Source organism: Arachis ipaensis, chromosome B06, assembly GCF_000816755.2.
Source record: "Arachis ipaensis cultivar K30076 chromosome B06, Araip1.1, whole genome shotgun sequence".
In the NCBI taxonomy this organism is placed as follows: domain Eukaryota; kingdom Viridiplantae; phylum Streptophyta; class Magnoliopsida; order Fabales; family Fabaceae; genus Arachis; species Arachis ipaensis.
The window spans coordinates 124,405,327-124,422,888 of record NC_029790.2 but is presented as its reverse complement, the minus strand read 5'-3'; the positions used below and the strand labels follow the sequence as shown (position 1 = coordinate 124,422,888).

General features: G+C 34.9%; 2 protein-coding genes and 1 pseudogene across 2 annotated transcripts; all 3 read right to left on the bottom strand.

Annotated features, from left to right (window-relative positions):
* Positions 2,861-5,215, bottom strand: LOC107647612 (annotated as a pseudogene).
* LOC107647613 lies at positions 5,907-6,963 on the bottom strand. Its single transcript, XM_016351681.1, has 2 exons — positions 6,807-6,963; positions 5,907-6,712 (listed from the first exon to the last, which is right to left on the bottom strand). Exons 1-2 carry the CDS (start codon positions 6,961-6,963, stop codon positions 5,907-5,909), a joined length of 963 nt encoding a protein of 320 aa, XP_016207167.1.
* On the bottom strand, positions 15,673-17,225 carry LOC110263839. The gene is made up of 2 exons (XM_021105672.1): positions 16,145-17,225; positions 15,673-16,052 (listed from the first exon to the last, which is right to left on the bottom strand). The coding sequence occupies exons 1-2, from the start codon at positions 17,223-17,225 to the stop codon at positions 15,673-15,675; spliced, it is 1,461 nt and encodes a 486-aa protein (XP_020961331.1).

The window sequence follows — 17,562 nt, the reverse complement described above, 5'->3', positions numbered from 1 at the left end:
ATATTAATTGTATAAAATATTTTATATAATTATTCAATTATATTTTTTTATATGATTAAAAAATAAATATATTATTCGTGAGTTTTTTACCCATGCATGCAACAAAAAAAAGAAACGGTACATAAGTAGCACATGTAGTGTATAAACATTAATCAAGTTCTAAAATTGATATGCCGTGATTGTGCCTCATAAGCTATGGTTTCATTTTACGCGAAAGACAAAGTTCAAGAAAAGAACAATTGTTTTCAAAATTGATCTTGAGAAAATTTATAATAGAGTTGATTGGTGTTTTTTAGAATATTTGTTGAAGAATTTTAAATTTCTAACTACAACTGTCAGATTTATTATGCGTTGTGTATATTCTTTTTTTTTTGTCCATTTTATGAAATGAAGAAAAGATTCAAAATTTTAAGTTTTTAAAAAGTCTGAAATAAGAAAATTTAACGTTGCTATACCTTTTTGTTATTTGTATGGAAATACTTGCTTGCATTATTTTTCACCTTGTCTCTAGTGGTTATTGGATTTCAGCGGCGGTTTCTAAAAGAGAGCCTAGAGTTTGTCATCTTATGTGTTGTTGACGATTTGTTTCTCTTTTGTAAGGCCATCAAGAGTCAAGTTGAAATAGTCATGGAAGCTTTGGACATCTTTACAAAAGTGTATGTGCTTAAGGTGAATTTATCCAAGTCGAAAGCTCAATGTTCTAAAAATATTTCTCAGAGAATGAAGGATATTTTATTTGGTGTTTCCAGCATTTACTTCACTCAACACTTGAGAAGATATTTGGGGTGAATATTGATCATGATAGAGCTGCGCGAAAGACAGTTCAAAAAATGATTGAAAAAATTCGTGCTAGATTGGCTAGTTGAAAATGGCATATGCTAAACAAGGTCAGGATATTGTGTTTGGTAAAATCGGTTCTATCTTCAATTCCAGTCTATTAAATGCAAACTTCCCTTTTTCCCTTCTTATGCTCATGACAAGATTGATTCTATGATGCATCAATTCTTGTGAAAAAGTAATGCGAATGGTAGAAGTCTTCCTTTAGTAAAGTGGGAGAAAGTTATGGCTCCCAAGAATCTAGGAAAGCTTGGAGTTAGAGATTCGCAGTATGTTAATGTAGCGCTTATTGGTAAATTAATTTGGCAAATGTTGAAGGATAAGGAGCGGTTGTGAATGCAACTTCTTTCTCATAGATATTTGAAGCAAAACAAAGATCAAGGATCGGCTAAATATGGTTCTTTTGTGTGAAAAAGCATCTCCAAAGTTTATATGACCATCAAAGAGGGTCCTGGGTGGCATATAGAAAATTCACTTTAGTCCTTGTGGTATGATCCCTGGAGTCCTTTAGATATTCTTGCATATTATCTCCCATTTGTTCATGTTTCTGATTTATTGCTCAAGCTGGATGATGTTTACTATAATGGGACTTGAAATTTTGGAAATTTGTCCACCCCAATTTTTGAGGATATTAAATTGTTTTTGCGGGCTATTCCTCCTACTAAAAGGAGCGTGAATAAATCGAGTTGGATTTGGAAATCGGCTGCTTTGAAGAGATATACTATCAAAAGCAGGTACAATTGGCTTGTGCATATAAAATTTCAATGTAGAGATGATGGGAATTAGAAGTGGCTTTAGAAGCTTTTTATTCCGGAAAAGGTCAAATTTCTCTTTTGGCTTGCACTTCATGATGTCATTCCCACTAATGCCTTCCGCCATAAAAGGGGTTTAATGGTGAGTGACCTTTGTAATAAATGTGGTAATAATCCTGAATCCGTGTTACATTGTCTTTGGAATTGTTCCACTGCTCGTGATGTATGTTATTCTTTAGATCCTTCTATTGTTGATCGTGCTAATGCTTATGATATCCGATCCTGAATTACTAGCGTTATTAATGGTAAAGAGGAAGTAGTGGCTGCTGGAATTTGGTGGATTTGGTGGAACAGATATAATGATTTCTTCAACCCAAATGAGCCATGACCTAGGAGAAAAATTTCTTGCTTTGCGAGAGCGTTGACGAATGAGTTGAAAATGGCGAAGAAGGATAGAATTTTTTAGGATTATGCAGTTCAAAATTTTTGGTGGCATCCACCTCCCCAAAATCTTCTTAAGGTCAACTATGATGCTAGTGTTCTCTTGGACTCTCTTGTAGTAGAATTTGGGTGCGTTATCCGTGATCATTATGGCACATGGATGCTAGTAGTTTGGGACGTCTGCCATTTGATTCAGTTTTCAGGAATAAGCTATTGGCAATCTAAAATGGTCTTATGATTGCGTGGGAAGTTAGTTGTGATTCTCTGATTTGTGAAAATTATTCTATGGAGGTGTATCTTGTGTTGAACAATATTATTAACTATGTTGCAGGTGATAATATGGATACTAAATGCACGGGCTTACATTTAAATTTGACATGGTAAATCAAAAATAATATTTTATAATCATAAATTTCTCGAGTTTAGTATAACACTATCATCATCATTATATAATAAACGTAGTGAATATGCTGTTTTATCTTTATTCAAAGTAAAATGCAAATGGAACAGTTTGAACTTTGAAGTCTATAATATTATTGAACCATAAGAAATGAGACATGAAAAAATAAGAACATATATAACTGTAATAGTAGCATGTCAATTTTACACTAAATTTTATATCAAAAGGCTAATAAAAATTTATCGATAACCTAGTATCTTACTAATCTCATTGGAAAAACAATTGTCATATGATGTTGTGCTCTCTGTTGCATATTTCATCTCAAGTCTGAAAGTAGAATTATAGATAAATTAGTTATATCTACATTAAATATTTGTACAAAAGTGTAAATCATAATATGTTATTAAAATGAAAATAATATTTTTCTTACCTAAATATTATTAAAAACTTCTTTGAATATGATATTTGTTGTTGATGACTTTAGATTGCTATCTTCGTCCAGAATTAGAATGTAACACCCTAATATTCAAATCCTTATGCTCGAGTCATAAGTCAATGATATTACGGTGGTACGACTCTCAGGTGGATTTTTAATAAATAAATATAGGTAATTTCGAAAGGAGCATTAATCGAGAAGCCTGAAAAGAGTAGAAATAAAATCGCGAAGACGTATCTCTCACGTTTCGACAACAAAAGATAAACCGTGAATCCGAAAACGATATACAGACAAGGCGTAAAGGAGATTAAGAGATAGATAACAGATAGATATATATAACATAAGTAAATAGCTACTAGTCGCGACCCGCGAAGTTTAGGTCAGCTAGAGTACATTATGAAATTAGTTGACAACAGTATATCCTAATCTCTCCCGAAGGAAACATGAGAGCCTCTATAGGCAAATTCAAAGAGTTCAATACATAATATAAACTTTCCAAAAGACGCGCACGCGTGGATGGCCACAAAACTCATCGACGCGCAAGCATCATACGCGCGGACGCGCGGGTTGAAAAATAGCCAAAACTTCTTACCTCAGCCCATATGAAGTAGGGATAGAACCCACTTAGAATCCATATTGGAGTATCCCTAAACACCCAAAATCACAAGATTTCAACACTAACTACCCAAAAACGTGTAACAGTGGGGAATTTCGAAAACTGGACAGAGATAAATGAAATACTTACCACCAAACTTAGATAGAATTGTAGAGGATGAGAAGAGCAATGTGTGGCCGCAAACGGCTCGTCAATCGGAGCTCCGTAGCTCAAGTTATGGTGGTTTGAAGATCAAAGAGAGTTAGGTTTTCTCTCTTCTCTTCTCTCTTCTCAAATCAGCGCCCCAACCCTTCTTTTTAGGGTAAAATGAGCTGAAATACTCACAACTAATGTTTATATATGTTGGGTCTTGGGCCCACTTAGGCCCGGTTCACTTATTTTTGCCCATTGGCCCAATTTTGGGCCAAAACCTTTAAGATTAGCACTCTAAATCGCACTTTAAATATTTCTACCTTCCCTAATTATAATTCCTCATTTCTTAATCTTATTTACCCATAATCAATTTCCTCAGTTGTAGTACCAGACAGATCTCAGCAGGTACTGCCGGTCAAAATTCCACTGCGCACTTTTACGCAGAAAACTATATTTTCCGACTCGGAAAAATTCACTGAATCCAAATATCATATTTAAATTATCAAATTCCAATTGCCAAATCTTCCAACCATATTCGCTCCTATTTAACTTATTATTTACTAAATTTCAGTTAGACCGGGTATTACATAGAACCTTGAGGTTACTGCGACTCTTAACTCTTGACAAAGCAACATAAAGTTGTCCATGAGTGAACACTGATTTTGGCAAGTAAAGCCCTACATGTGATAATGATTGACCTTGACTCTTGTTAATGGTCATTGCAAAGCATACTGTTAATAGAAATTGTCTCCGTTGGAACTTAAATGGCAATCCTGAATCTGAAGGAATCAAGTTCATTCTTGGAATGTACACTTTGTCTCCAATATTTCTACCGGTCACTACCGTCTGCCAAGTTCGTTAACTATTAACCTTGTCCTGTTGCATAAACCTGAAGTCTGATCTATGTTTTGTAGTAGCATTATAGCGACTCCTGGCTTCAAAGTCAACTTGTGATTGGGTAGTCCTGAACATTTGATGTCATTTAGGAACTCTGGTGTGAACCACTCTTGTTGTACATCTTCATTCTCATCAGCTTGACATGTTGTGTCAGAACTTAGATACTCCTTTTCCATCCCTGGAAAGATTGTCAAGACGAAATTGTTTACCTTCTCGACATTCTCAAGCGTGGGTGCAAGAATTGCTCTACTCTGAAAATACATGTAATCTGACATATTTTGCAACAAATTTGGATATATAAAGTCTACCAAATGAGAGAGGGGGTCATCAGTAGTTGTAATCAACAGACCATTTGGAATTTTAACTTCTAACTCATCACCAACAACAGAACCAATATTTCTGTTTCCAAAATCAAGTATCCAATTAGCAAATCTCTTTATTTCACATTCATGTTGATCTGAAGAAGACATTAGAAGCCTCATGTTCGTATGCAGTTTCAGAATCTTACAAAACGACCACAGATGGGATGAGTTAATAGCTAATGACAATATATCATGTCTACTCCCTTTCGGAATCACTGGAAGTATCTGTCTGAAATCACCTCATAGAACAACAACTTTACCACCAAATAGTTGATGTGTCTTATGTTGATCGGTAACTGACATAAGATCCCTGAGTGTCCAATCAAGTGCTTCAAAGCACATTTTATTGAGCATTGGAGCTTCATCCTAAATTATTAAGTTACTTTGGATGAGCAGCTCAGCCTACAAACTACCATGCTTGATGTTGCAATTAGATTCATCAGTAATTGTAATGGGTATTGAAAACCTAGAATGAGTCATTCTGCCAATAGGTAGGAGTAAAGACGCAATTCCACTGGATGCGACATTTAAAACAATCTTCCTCTAAATCGAATAGCAGAAGAAAGTCCATTACAAATAAATGTCTTATCACACCCACCATGCCCATAAACGAAGTAAAAACTATCAGAGTCTGTAATAACAGCATTGAGTGTCTCATCAAATAATGACTTTAGCTCATGAGTTATCTTTTGTTCCGTATATAAGTTTGTATGAGTCAACTCATTTGTGTCATATGCTAACTCCTCCTCTATTAGCTTATTCTGAAAAATGCGAACATCAGACATCTCAGGATATGACATTGATTGATAGTCTCCTAAACATCTCGCGTTGCTGTTGAGTATCTTCTCAATCTCAATAAGGCAGAGGTTTTCCAATTCGTCATCAGTCATATTTAGTCCTAGCAAAAGCACATGATGGTTTTATGAAATATTTAATAAGTAATTCCAAAATAAAACCATTAATATTATTAATAAAAATAAAAGTAATAAGAGAATACATTTTTTTATATAAAGAAAAGACATAGTAAAATACCTTAATTTTTCAATGCTTTTCTCCTCTCATATAGTATTCCATCTAATAATGTCCACTTTGCATTCCAAACACGTTCTGGTTTGCTAATGCTATTAGATATTAGTAGCATCGCAAATAGTTTTCTCAATTGATGACCAGATGCAAGTTCAACTACCTCATTAATAACTGTAATAAATTTCCTATCATCACACAGTAGTCCCATGAAATAGCAAGCATATTGGAAGCTAGAATATGTAATTCCATTAACTGTCCTAATAGTAATAGATTCATATATTGTGCAACTTCTCTGAATAGCTAACAAAATTCTCATATAGTATATATCACCTGTACCCGATGGAACATAGTTTAACCTCCCGATAGAATACCCTCTTTTGCGTGGATGCCATTCCCTTGCTTCTCTATCATAAACAAATTGATTTGGAAATTCAGCATACGTCAAAGCTTGACTTGCTTCAAATTTTTTGTTGGCCTCCATCCATGCTAAGAATGTCGTATGTTTTCCTTTCTCTTCTTTCACAATTTCCTCAAGATCGTCATCATATTTAAAGATGATATTTTGCTCTCTAGGCAAATGAAAGGTTAATCTCATCACTGAAGGCCACCTCTGATGAATATCATAAGTCAAAGTTCTCCAGATAGCCTCACATGCAGACAAATACCTGCAATCATAAAATTGTTTAATCTCATCAATAACCTGAGCATCCTCTCCACTGGAAGCTTCCTTTGAAACTCCAATTGCTACCCTATCTAGACCTTTATTCACGTACTTGAACAAATATTTTATAGCATTTGACTTGTTGCAGTACTCTACATTAACATGCGGTTGATAAGACATCAACAAATATGCATTTTATGGAACCACATTCCTATTATCCATGTGGACTCCCTTCTTCTCAGTAACGATTCCTATCTCCTGCGTCTCGTATTCTATATGATGGGTATCCACTATCATCGATAACTGTGGTGCTACTGAATGTTTTGGGATAATATTTGGTGCAGTACCCATCTTTCATGCAGGGAGATTTTGAGAAAGCTCTACCACATGTTCCATGAATCATATATGTAGATACAACTCTAAACAATTTTGGGTGCCAAACAGGATCTGACAACTCTGAAGATATTAACCGGTCAATTTGAGTTGTCGTTGTTATTTTATGGTCTCCACTCAATCATAAAAGAATGTGAACATGTGGTAGACTTCTTTTTTGGAATTCCACCGAATACATCCCTTATTATGTGCTTTGATAAATTAAGGGTGATAATAAAAAATGAACAATATGTTAAATAAAAAAAAATATTTTGCCATTTATTTTATAACAATCTAAAGCAACATGTCTCTAAAAATAAGGTTGGATGATGAGTAATACCTGCATCTAGCACTCCAAATAGAATTTCTTACTTAAGATTCGAGATTATCATGTCAAGCTTAATTTTGAACACTTTACACAATATATTTGGCCGGTCTTCAACCTTTAAGTTTATTGGATTGTTAACTCTACCAATCTCTTGCCAACTCGAGCTACATATCATTATGATGAAAAGGTTTGAATATCATATTCCTTACAAATTGTCATATCATCTTGATAATTATTAAACATATATCTCATGCCACCAGTGAAGGACGCGGGTAGGATGACACGTTTACCTGCTTTGGAAGCACGAGTCTCACCCCTAACAATTGCATCTTGAATCCCTTATATATATACATCACTCCTCACCTTGTTTTGGTTGTTTTGATAGTAGGCCAGCCTTTGTGTTTCAATCATGAAAAAGCAATAAACCAAGAACTGCTGAAATAGTCTTCCACCATTAACAATAGTTGTATACTCGACCATTCTCTCTTGTATTCTAAATGTTATGAACTCCCTTAAACTCACACGCTGTCTCTTTCTATTTTAATTAGCCCTATGAGATTCTCGCAAAGGAATGTCTTCTTGATAGCCATCTTTACCGTAGGAAAACATCATAGGATACTGAAGAGGAATAAATGCGGTGTGTGTCTCATGAATCCTTTGTAGATATCCGGACTTTAATTAAACTATAATACCACGCCCTGCATCTCCAGAATCAAAATCTTCTACTATTAGAGCTGCGACCTCGTTAGAATATGGTAAATTATAGACTCTCGCGTCCTTTGATCTTTTCCGATGCAACCACAGCCTTATATTTGTGATATCTTCTTGACGATTCTGGAAGTATGTGCACATTGGTATGTTGGTTTAAATTAACCACAGTCTTATATTAGTCTTGAAGTTACCCACATTTAGTCCAACACCAAAATATCTTATTTGGTAAGATATTCTTTCTCTTAGCAAATTCACAAATCGAGACACAAGAGCTTCTTAACTGAGGCGTGTATTTTTTCTCTTTATAATTGATAAACAAAAATCAAAGAACAATTAAATGGGGATAAACAAACAAATTTAAAATATGAATAATATAAATTTAATATTATTTAAAAAATTGGTAGGAAACTCATGTCTTCATCGAGCCAAACCATCTCAATTGAGTATGACAATGGAGAATTTCCATAACTTGGTAGTGTCATTGAAAAAAGTAGAGAAATTTTAGATTTTAGATATATGTAAAGGAATGGATTGATTTACTTTGAATTGTTGTGCTATACATGTCTCATAACTTATACTTTTATAGTTAACTCATAGTTAGAATTCTCTAAATTTGATTGACTTTAATTTGAATTTGAATTAAATTTGCAGACACTACAAGAAATATCGTTAAAATCGATGGCCAAATCGACGGCCAAGCTGTCAATAATATTAAAAATCGATGGTAAAATTGACGGCAAAAGTGGTCGCTATTAAACTGGTCGATTTTTCAAAATTCAAATAAAATCGACGGCTTTTATAGCTGTCGATAATAATCTAATAAAATCGACAGCAATTCCATATATAATATGAGTTTGAGAATTTTGCTTCCTTCATAAAATCGACCACATTGCCGTCGATTTAATTATTTAGATACCAACACATGCTTAATAAAATTGACAACACTTTTGTTGATATTTATTTAATAAAATCGACAAAAAACCGTCGATTTAATTACTTAGATACTGACAAATTCTATGTCTGTATTTTGTTTTTTGTCTATTTTAAATTTAAAAAGCGACAACCCTGCTGTCGATTTTAATAGCTATAATTTTTTTTATTTGAAAAATAGTAGACAATTAATACAAATAAATTTTTAAATATAGAAATAAAATGTATACAAAATATTAGATAAATAAACTTCTAAATATAAAAATAAAATTTATACTAAATATTAGATAATGAGTTTACAAACTTATCAAAATAATAAATAATCCTCTAACATAAAGACTCTAGACAAGATAAATAACTAAACTTAGAGTTATATTCGTTTAAATTCAATCTACTAATAATACAAAATATTCAAAGCAAAGTAAATAACCCTATTCATACTCATCTAAATAATCATCTGAGTCATCAAGATCGTCAGAATCATCGTCCCTTTGAGAACTCTGTGGTTGTCCTGGTTGCTGCAGAATAGGTGGGAGTTTTCTACCTGGGACTGTGCTTTTCTGGGAGCTTGGAAAAGTAAAAGAAGGAGGTGGGAGAACACGTGATCCATAACTACTAGGACCCATGGCCCTCACATACTCAGTCAAGCTGCTCAATTAATGACTAAACTTATCCATCTGTGAGTTACTGGTGTTGAGATCCTCACGCAAGGATTCAACAGTCTGTTGCCACTCTCTTTTCTCCCTCTGGTTGCGATCTTCAAGCTCTCTATATTTAGCGGCATGTTGTTCAACTTCCCTATTGAGTATTGCGATTTGTTCTCTAAGATCCAAAACATTAGTGCTGGTGGTCGTGGTTGGACCATCAACTTGAGGTCGCACCATGGAAGAGTCCCTTACCTCACCCATGCCATATACCCTACCTCTTCGTTTTTCACCCACTGTCTCAATCCATATGTTTTCATCAGAGACAGGCGGTGGATCAGTTAAACCAGCCTCTATAGCAGCTAACGCTCTTGCTCAGCCTGAAACATACGCTCTTAAAATATATCCTACAATGAGGAGAAATGATTGATAAACTACTAGAAGTATTAATAATGCAAAAATTAAGGGGATATGTGAAAAAAATAAGTCCAATATTACAATGAAGGTAAGTTACCTTTGTCTTTCGAGAGTGTTCATCAATCCATTGAGTCCTATCCTTTTTGCGAGTGTGAGTGTGCTCAAAAAACTCATCCATACATAATGGTCTTCTAAGTGAATGATTCTACATAATGTAACCAAAGTATCAACAAATATGGGTGTACAATTGATATGTACTGAACTAAACCATTGCACTTAGATAGAGCAGCTCATAAAAGCATGCTCATAAAAGAGAACTCATAAAAGAGAACTCATAAAAGCATAGTTTGGCAGAGGCAGAGGCAAAACAATATTAATTAAAGAGAAACAAAATCAACAATATCATCATCATCAAAGGCAAAGGCAGCAACAACAACATAATAATAATCTTCCAGGGCAACTATTTGATGTTAACTTCTCAGAAAAGAGAAAGGTTCCTAATGCATTAGATCCTCTTCACAATCGTTGATGACTTCAAGCCTTCATTTTCTTTGCATATTGTTATTCATGTTTGAGTTTTGAGGTTACAAAACCAATTAAAATAGCAAATTATATTTTATAGAGTTCAGAGGTTCATTCTCTGTTAAATTGTGGAAGCTAAGGAAGGTTAGTACTTCATTTTATTTTATTGTTTTTTACAGGAACCCATAAAAGCATGCTCAAAGAAGTTCATGAAAATCATGACTATATCGTAATTGATGATGATGATGATCAAAGGCACTCTAAACCACTCTTAATGAAAAAGAAAACCAACACAGAAGGTAACTGAAATCTAACTTCAATTGTTTTTATTTTATATTTTTTATTTCATTATTTAGCTCATATTTTGAAACAAAGATGAAGAAATCCAAAAGTCAAAGCTTCGGTTTAGATCAAAAGAATAACAGTATAAACTAATATCAAATCAACTCTATAAATAATAGTATAAATTATGATGGCAACTGATAGTATAAAGTAAAAAAGAGGGTTCTATAAGCAACTTACCAAGCGTAACCTCGCTTCTGGAAAGGTGGTGCCTTCTGCAGTATGAAGGGAGGTACCTCGAGTCGATTTCCTGGCAGCTGTATTTCTCGCCTGTAATTATCTAAAGGCATCAGTGTCCCAACGTCTCATCAATTCACCAAGAACTTCTGGTGGGATCCAATATGGACGGGCACCTTTTTTGCGAATGGCATGGAGCATACCTCGCAAGCACTTGGCAGCTCTAAACCTCCAAGCTTGATAGATATCATCCTCTTCCGTGTCAAGAATGTCAAAGCATTTCTATTTAAAAAAAATATCTTGTTATTATATAACATACTATGATACATATTTACCCTCTACTATATCCACTTTGTCCACCATATCTTTTCTAATCTTAATTTATCTAAAAATATTAGGTAGTAGTAGTCTGAATTACTAAAAAATCTTGCAAGTCAAGTAACCAAGAGATACCAAAAAGTAAGACTCAAATTCTTCTTGGGTAGTAGCTATAATAATTGGTGTTTCTAAAGTTTATATAGTATGATCATTACCCTTATAAATCAATATATATTGCGTCCATGATGCAAGGACATACATGTTAACTAAAGCAGCCAGCAAGTATATATATAAATCAGATGGTATAGTATATAATATGGCATTGAAATTCTAAACAACAAGATCCGAGAAAAAAATGTATCAGCAACAAATTAGCCCTTTATCACGTTGAAATTAAACAGATTATGACATGTACTTTAGTAATTAATTAATGAGATTAGCATGTGCAGTGAAAACATGCAGGTCCTTAAAAACTCAGCCATATAATTTTTCGAGTTAAATACTTTAATATAGTAATTAAAATTTACCCTCCACTCTATCCACCATATTTTTCGAGTATCATCATCTGCCTCATCAAAACTCAGCCAAGGCTTGTTGTAGTTTTCCTTAAAAACCTGAGAAATACGCTTCAAACCAGGCTTAGGTGGGTGCCAACTACATCAAAAACAAAAAAAATGATAAGGATAGATTACTTAGTAAAAACGAGACATGAAATTCATAAAATTTAAAGCAAATAACAAACCATTTGGCACCATCATATCTAAGCGTGGGAGCACTTGTGCTGGAGTGACCAGTGGCGGTGGATATTCCTTGACCATGAGTATCTTGGGTACCATTAGATGTGGTTTGTCTTTCCCCACAAGATCCTGCTCGACTGGGCGCTACAATAGCTGGATCATTCTTGCACACCATGTGAGGCAGTGTTGGAAGGTTCATTGGCTTGTTGTGTGCATGATCTTGGCACACCCAGAGTAGGCATCATGTGTATCTGAGGCTCCTGACGAGAGGGGGTAGTCGTAGCAATAGGTGGCGGTCTCCCATTGGTCGGAGCAGTCGTGCCTGATGATGACCCAACAAGAGTGTATGGATCCGCATGCAAGTCAAGGGGGTGACCGGTAGAAAGCCTAGGCCTCCCTTTTTGGCCTCGGCCTCGGCCACGGCCACGGCCGTGATCTCCGCCTCTACCAACCATATCCTATACTGTATTCCAGCTTTCCAAATTTTTTGATGTGGTGGATGCTTCTCAATACTGTATTAAAAGGAAAAACAGAAAATTAAAAAAAAGCATTAGATGCCAAGCACTTTTTTCTAACACATACAGTTTCTACTACAAGATAGAGATGCCTGTGAACACTCAAAAAAAGGCTCAATTAGATGCAGAAAACAAAAGGATAAAAGAATGTGGACAGTTTATATGAATGAGTAAACATGAACTGTACTCTTTGTAGCTTCATATGGACCATCAAGATGATATACATAATATATATGGATGATTCTGCCTGGATTTATTCATGTTAAACAAACAAACCAGGACCACAAATCTTCATAAGAAAATAATAACATCAAACAAGGAAATACAACACATTGATAAAAGAAAGAAATAACAGCAGAATCAATACATGATTATGTGATGACCAATTCAATCCCAAAGCTGCAATGACCACCAAAACCACAAACCAGCATCATCTTATGACTTAAATAGAGGGAGAAAATAAAAACCTAATTCCTCAGAAACCAAATTATATCAGTGTCATCTTCCACACGCACACACTAAATATTTATTTAATTAGTGTCCAAGATAGTTTCTTAAAGGTGTTTAATTTGAATTACAAGTAATCGATACAAGAAATTACAAAATATGAATTACAACTAAAACCTCAATCCGAGAATTCTGAACTTCCATCATCATCATCAATGTAAGCATCATCGTCATCATAGATCTCAATGTCATCGTCCTGTTCATTATTTACAATAGGAACCTGGAGGTCAGCTAATTGAAGTTGTATCATATCAACATCTCCTGATGTAGATGCTAATGATGGTGGAAACTCGGTTTCTAAAATGATCCTAGCTTGTGGAGGTTCATCATTCTGATATACCTCGGTTTCAGACTCATTTTGTGTCTCTTCCATTATTTTTCCCGGTTTACATATAATCACAACCTTCCAATTAGACTTACAGCCTTGTGGATATGGCATGTAATACACGTGTCTAGCTTTTTGTGCAAGGATGAATAGATCGTAACTCCCATATCTCCTAGTAGGTAATACTTCAGTTATTTTGTAGTCTTTGTGTCTATGCAATCCCCGAGACCTGGTAGGGTTATGCCACTCACAGTAAAACAAGGTGACTCTCAAACTAACAAGACTTGGATATTCATCAACAATCAAAATCTCTTTAAGAGTACCATACCAGTTAGATGCATCATTCTCTCCATTGCCTTTATGTATTATCTGTCTTCTTTCCACATGCATGCTCATGAGTATAAAATCTATACCCGTTGACCTTGAACATACCAACACTCGTTGCCCTAATTTTTGGACCGAATGCTAAACTCAATAGATGAGGACAAGTTATGCCATTACTGGGATTTTTTACCTGATTTTGTCAAACAAAATATAGTATTTAGAAAAACAATATTTACTTTGACATATGTAGAAAAATAATATTTAGAAAAATATAATAACTTACATGCTCATGGAACCATGATGGAAAGTTGGACAAAGAATTATTGCTTCCATGGATTTGCTCGTATTGACTTCTAAATTTATTGACTTCAGGACAATTCAACAAGATATGTAAGTGAGCGGCTTTCATTTTCATACTAGTCAATCACCTGTCTTTGTTGGCTCTCCCAGGAACACCCGGTTGATCAAAAATAAAAAGGGTAGGCTCAGATGAACTTTCACCACCGTCATCATTCCGATTTGGCCTTGTTCTCTTAGACATTACAGGTGGCTCAAAGTAATAAGAACAATAAATTGATGTCTCTCTAGCCAGGTATGCTTGACAAATTGAACCCTCTACTCTAGCCCGATTCTTCACTGATCTCTTATACGTGCCTATTTCACACTCAAATGGATACATCCACCTATACTGAGCTGATCCACAAACACGTGCCTCATATGCCAAGTGAATTGGTAGATGCTCCATTACGTCAAAAAAAGCAATAGGAAAAATCCTGATTTTGTCAAACAAAATATAGTATTTAGAAAAACAATATTTACTTTGACATATTTTAGTACAGTCAACAAAATGTAATAACTTATATGTTCATGGAACCATGATGGAAAGTTGGACAAAGAATTATTGCTTCCATGGATTTGCTCGTATTGACTTCTAAATTTATTGACTTCAGGACAATTCAACAAGATATGTAAGTGAGCGGCTTTCATTTTCATACTAGTCAATCACCTGTCTTTGTTGGCTCTCCCAGGAACACCCGGTTGATCAAAAATAAAAAGGGTAGGCTCAGATGAACTTTCACCACCGTCATCATTCCGATTTGGCCTTGTTCTCTTAGACATTACAGGTGGCTCAAAGTAATAAGAACAATAAATTGATGTCTCTCTAGCCAGGTATGCTTGACAAATTGAACCCTCTACTCTAGCCCGATTCTTCACCGATCTCTTATACGTGCCTATTTCACACTCAAATGGATACATCCACCTATACTGAGCTGATCCACAAACACGTGCCTCATATGCCAAGTGAATTGGTAGATGCTCCATTACGTCAAAAAAAGCAATAGGAAAAATTCTTTCTAACTTGCACAAAATAACAGGAATATTAGCTTCCATTTATGCAAGATCGCTAACCCAAAGAGTAGATGAACAAAGGTCCCTAAAATATTGACTTATTTTGGTCAACGATTTCAACACGTGGTCCGGCAACTCTTTGAAGGCTAACGGAAGCAAACACTCCATAAATACATGACAATCATGAGTTTTCATCCCAAACAATTTTTCTCCCCTGACATCGACACACCTTTGTAAATTTGAAACATATCCATCTGGCATTTTCAACTCTTGTACCCATTTACAAATATTTTTTTGTTGTTGGAGTGTCAAGACATAGTGCCCTTAGGCTTTGCCCAATGACTTTCACGTACTTGCACCAAATTCAAATCTGGTCACCTACAAAGTATAGCCATGTCTAACCTTGCCTTTTCATTGTCTTTTGTTCTTTCAGTATCCATAACAGTATTCATTATGTTATCAAAAACATTCTTCTCAATATGCATTAGATCCAAACAATGACGAGCCAAATGATCTTTCCAATATGGGAGATCCCAAAATATACTCCTTTTGGTCCAATTGTGTTCCACCCCATATCCGCTCAATCGCACTTGTCATCTTCTGTCAACTATTTTAGGATATTGTCTAACTCTTTTCCAGATCTGTTCACCGCTAAGCCTAATAGGAGGTTCTTCATCTTCCTCAACATTCTTCTTAAAACTAACTTTATTACGCCTATAAGGATGACCTTCAAGTAAATATCTCCTATGACAGTCAAACAACGAATTCTTTCTGCCATAATCTAACCAAAAGGCCTTGGTATCCTCCATGCATATTGGACACGCTAATCTTCCCCCCGTGCTCCAACCAGACAACATTCTATAAGCAAAAAAATCGTTAATGGACCACATTAATGTGGCCTTTAACTGAAAATTCCTCTTGCTATGAATGTCGTATGTTAGGACGCCTTCATCCCACAACTCTTTAAGTTCATCTATCAATGGTGAAGATAAACATCAATTTTTGCTTTGGGATTTTCTTTTCCAAGTATGATGCACGTTAGGAACAAGAAATGATCTTTCATACACATATGAGGTGGAAGGTTATAAGGGGTGACTATAACAGGCCAACAAGAGTACGGTGTGCTAAAATGAACATTAGGAGAAAACCCATCAGAACAAAGTCCAAGTCTAACATTACGCGGTTCGCTTGAAAAATGAGGATGCTTGGTATCAAAATGTTTCCATGCTTCACCATGAGAAGGATGTGTCATCACGTCGTCGTTTCTGCGATTTTGGTGATGCCACAACATATGAGGGGCAGTACTCATTGATGCATACAACCTTTGTAGCCTTGGAATCAATGGCAAATAATGCATTCTTTTATATGGAACCTTTTTATTTTTACCTTTTCTAGGCTTAAATATATACTCCCCATAAAATTTACATTGTCTAAGATCTTTGTCCTCTTTGTAATATATCATACAACCATTGACACAACAATCTATCTTAACCTCCTTAAACCCAAGTTGGGAAACAATTTTCTTAGCTTCATAATAATTAGCAGGAATTTCATTTAGAGTTGTTTGCATTTCTCTAAACAAAGTTGTCCACTGGTCAAAAGACAATTGTGATTTTATACTTAGCATCCTACTAGCAAGTGACAATCGTGAATGGATACAATTTTCCCACAAGGGTTTACTAATTGAATCTAAGAGGTTATAAAATCTCTTAGCATCTCGATTTGGTTCCTCCACTGCTGGTTGCATGTACATGTGAAACTTAGGTTGCAAAGCATCAACAACCATCTCATGATAACGATCAAAATTTTCTTCCCATATAATACCACCTAATGCAGAGCTGCTTTCAATGTCTTCATCTATCATAATCTGATTCTCTGTGGTTATCTCCTCTCCATGCTCTGTCCAAACCCAATAATTAGGTTTAAACCCATGAGTATATAGATCAATCTTAATGTCGATCAGCTGTTTAAATCTCCCACATTGACATTTGGCACATGGACACCTAACTAAAACTCCTTTGAGAAATTCATGAGTTCTAGTACACACTTCCACAAATTCATTTACCCCTTTAACAAACCTGGGCTTAAGACCTCGCCTTTGGTCATACATTCTATCATACATCCAACTTCGGTTCTGATTTTTCATTATTAATGATTTTAATTTCCTACATATCAAATGGATAATATTCAATTTTTAAATTTTTTTTATTCAACGAGAAACCACAACAAATAAAAGTCTTATCATAAATATAATTTATACTTTCACCATGAATAGTTTACCCAAACAAGCATAGATAAGTAAGTATAGATAAGCATGCATAATAATTTAATACAGATAATAAAGACAAAGATAAATTAAAACTCAATAGTTTAACAAAGATAAATAAATAAAAAAGTAGAAGGTTAAACCTTGAATAGCTTCTCTGGGAGTGTTAAACTCTACCAATACCTGAGATAGTGTAAATGGATGCCACTACAACTTT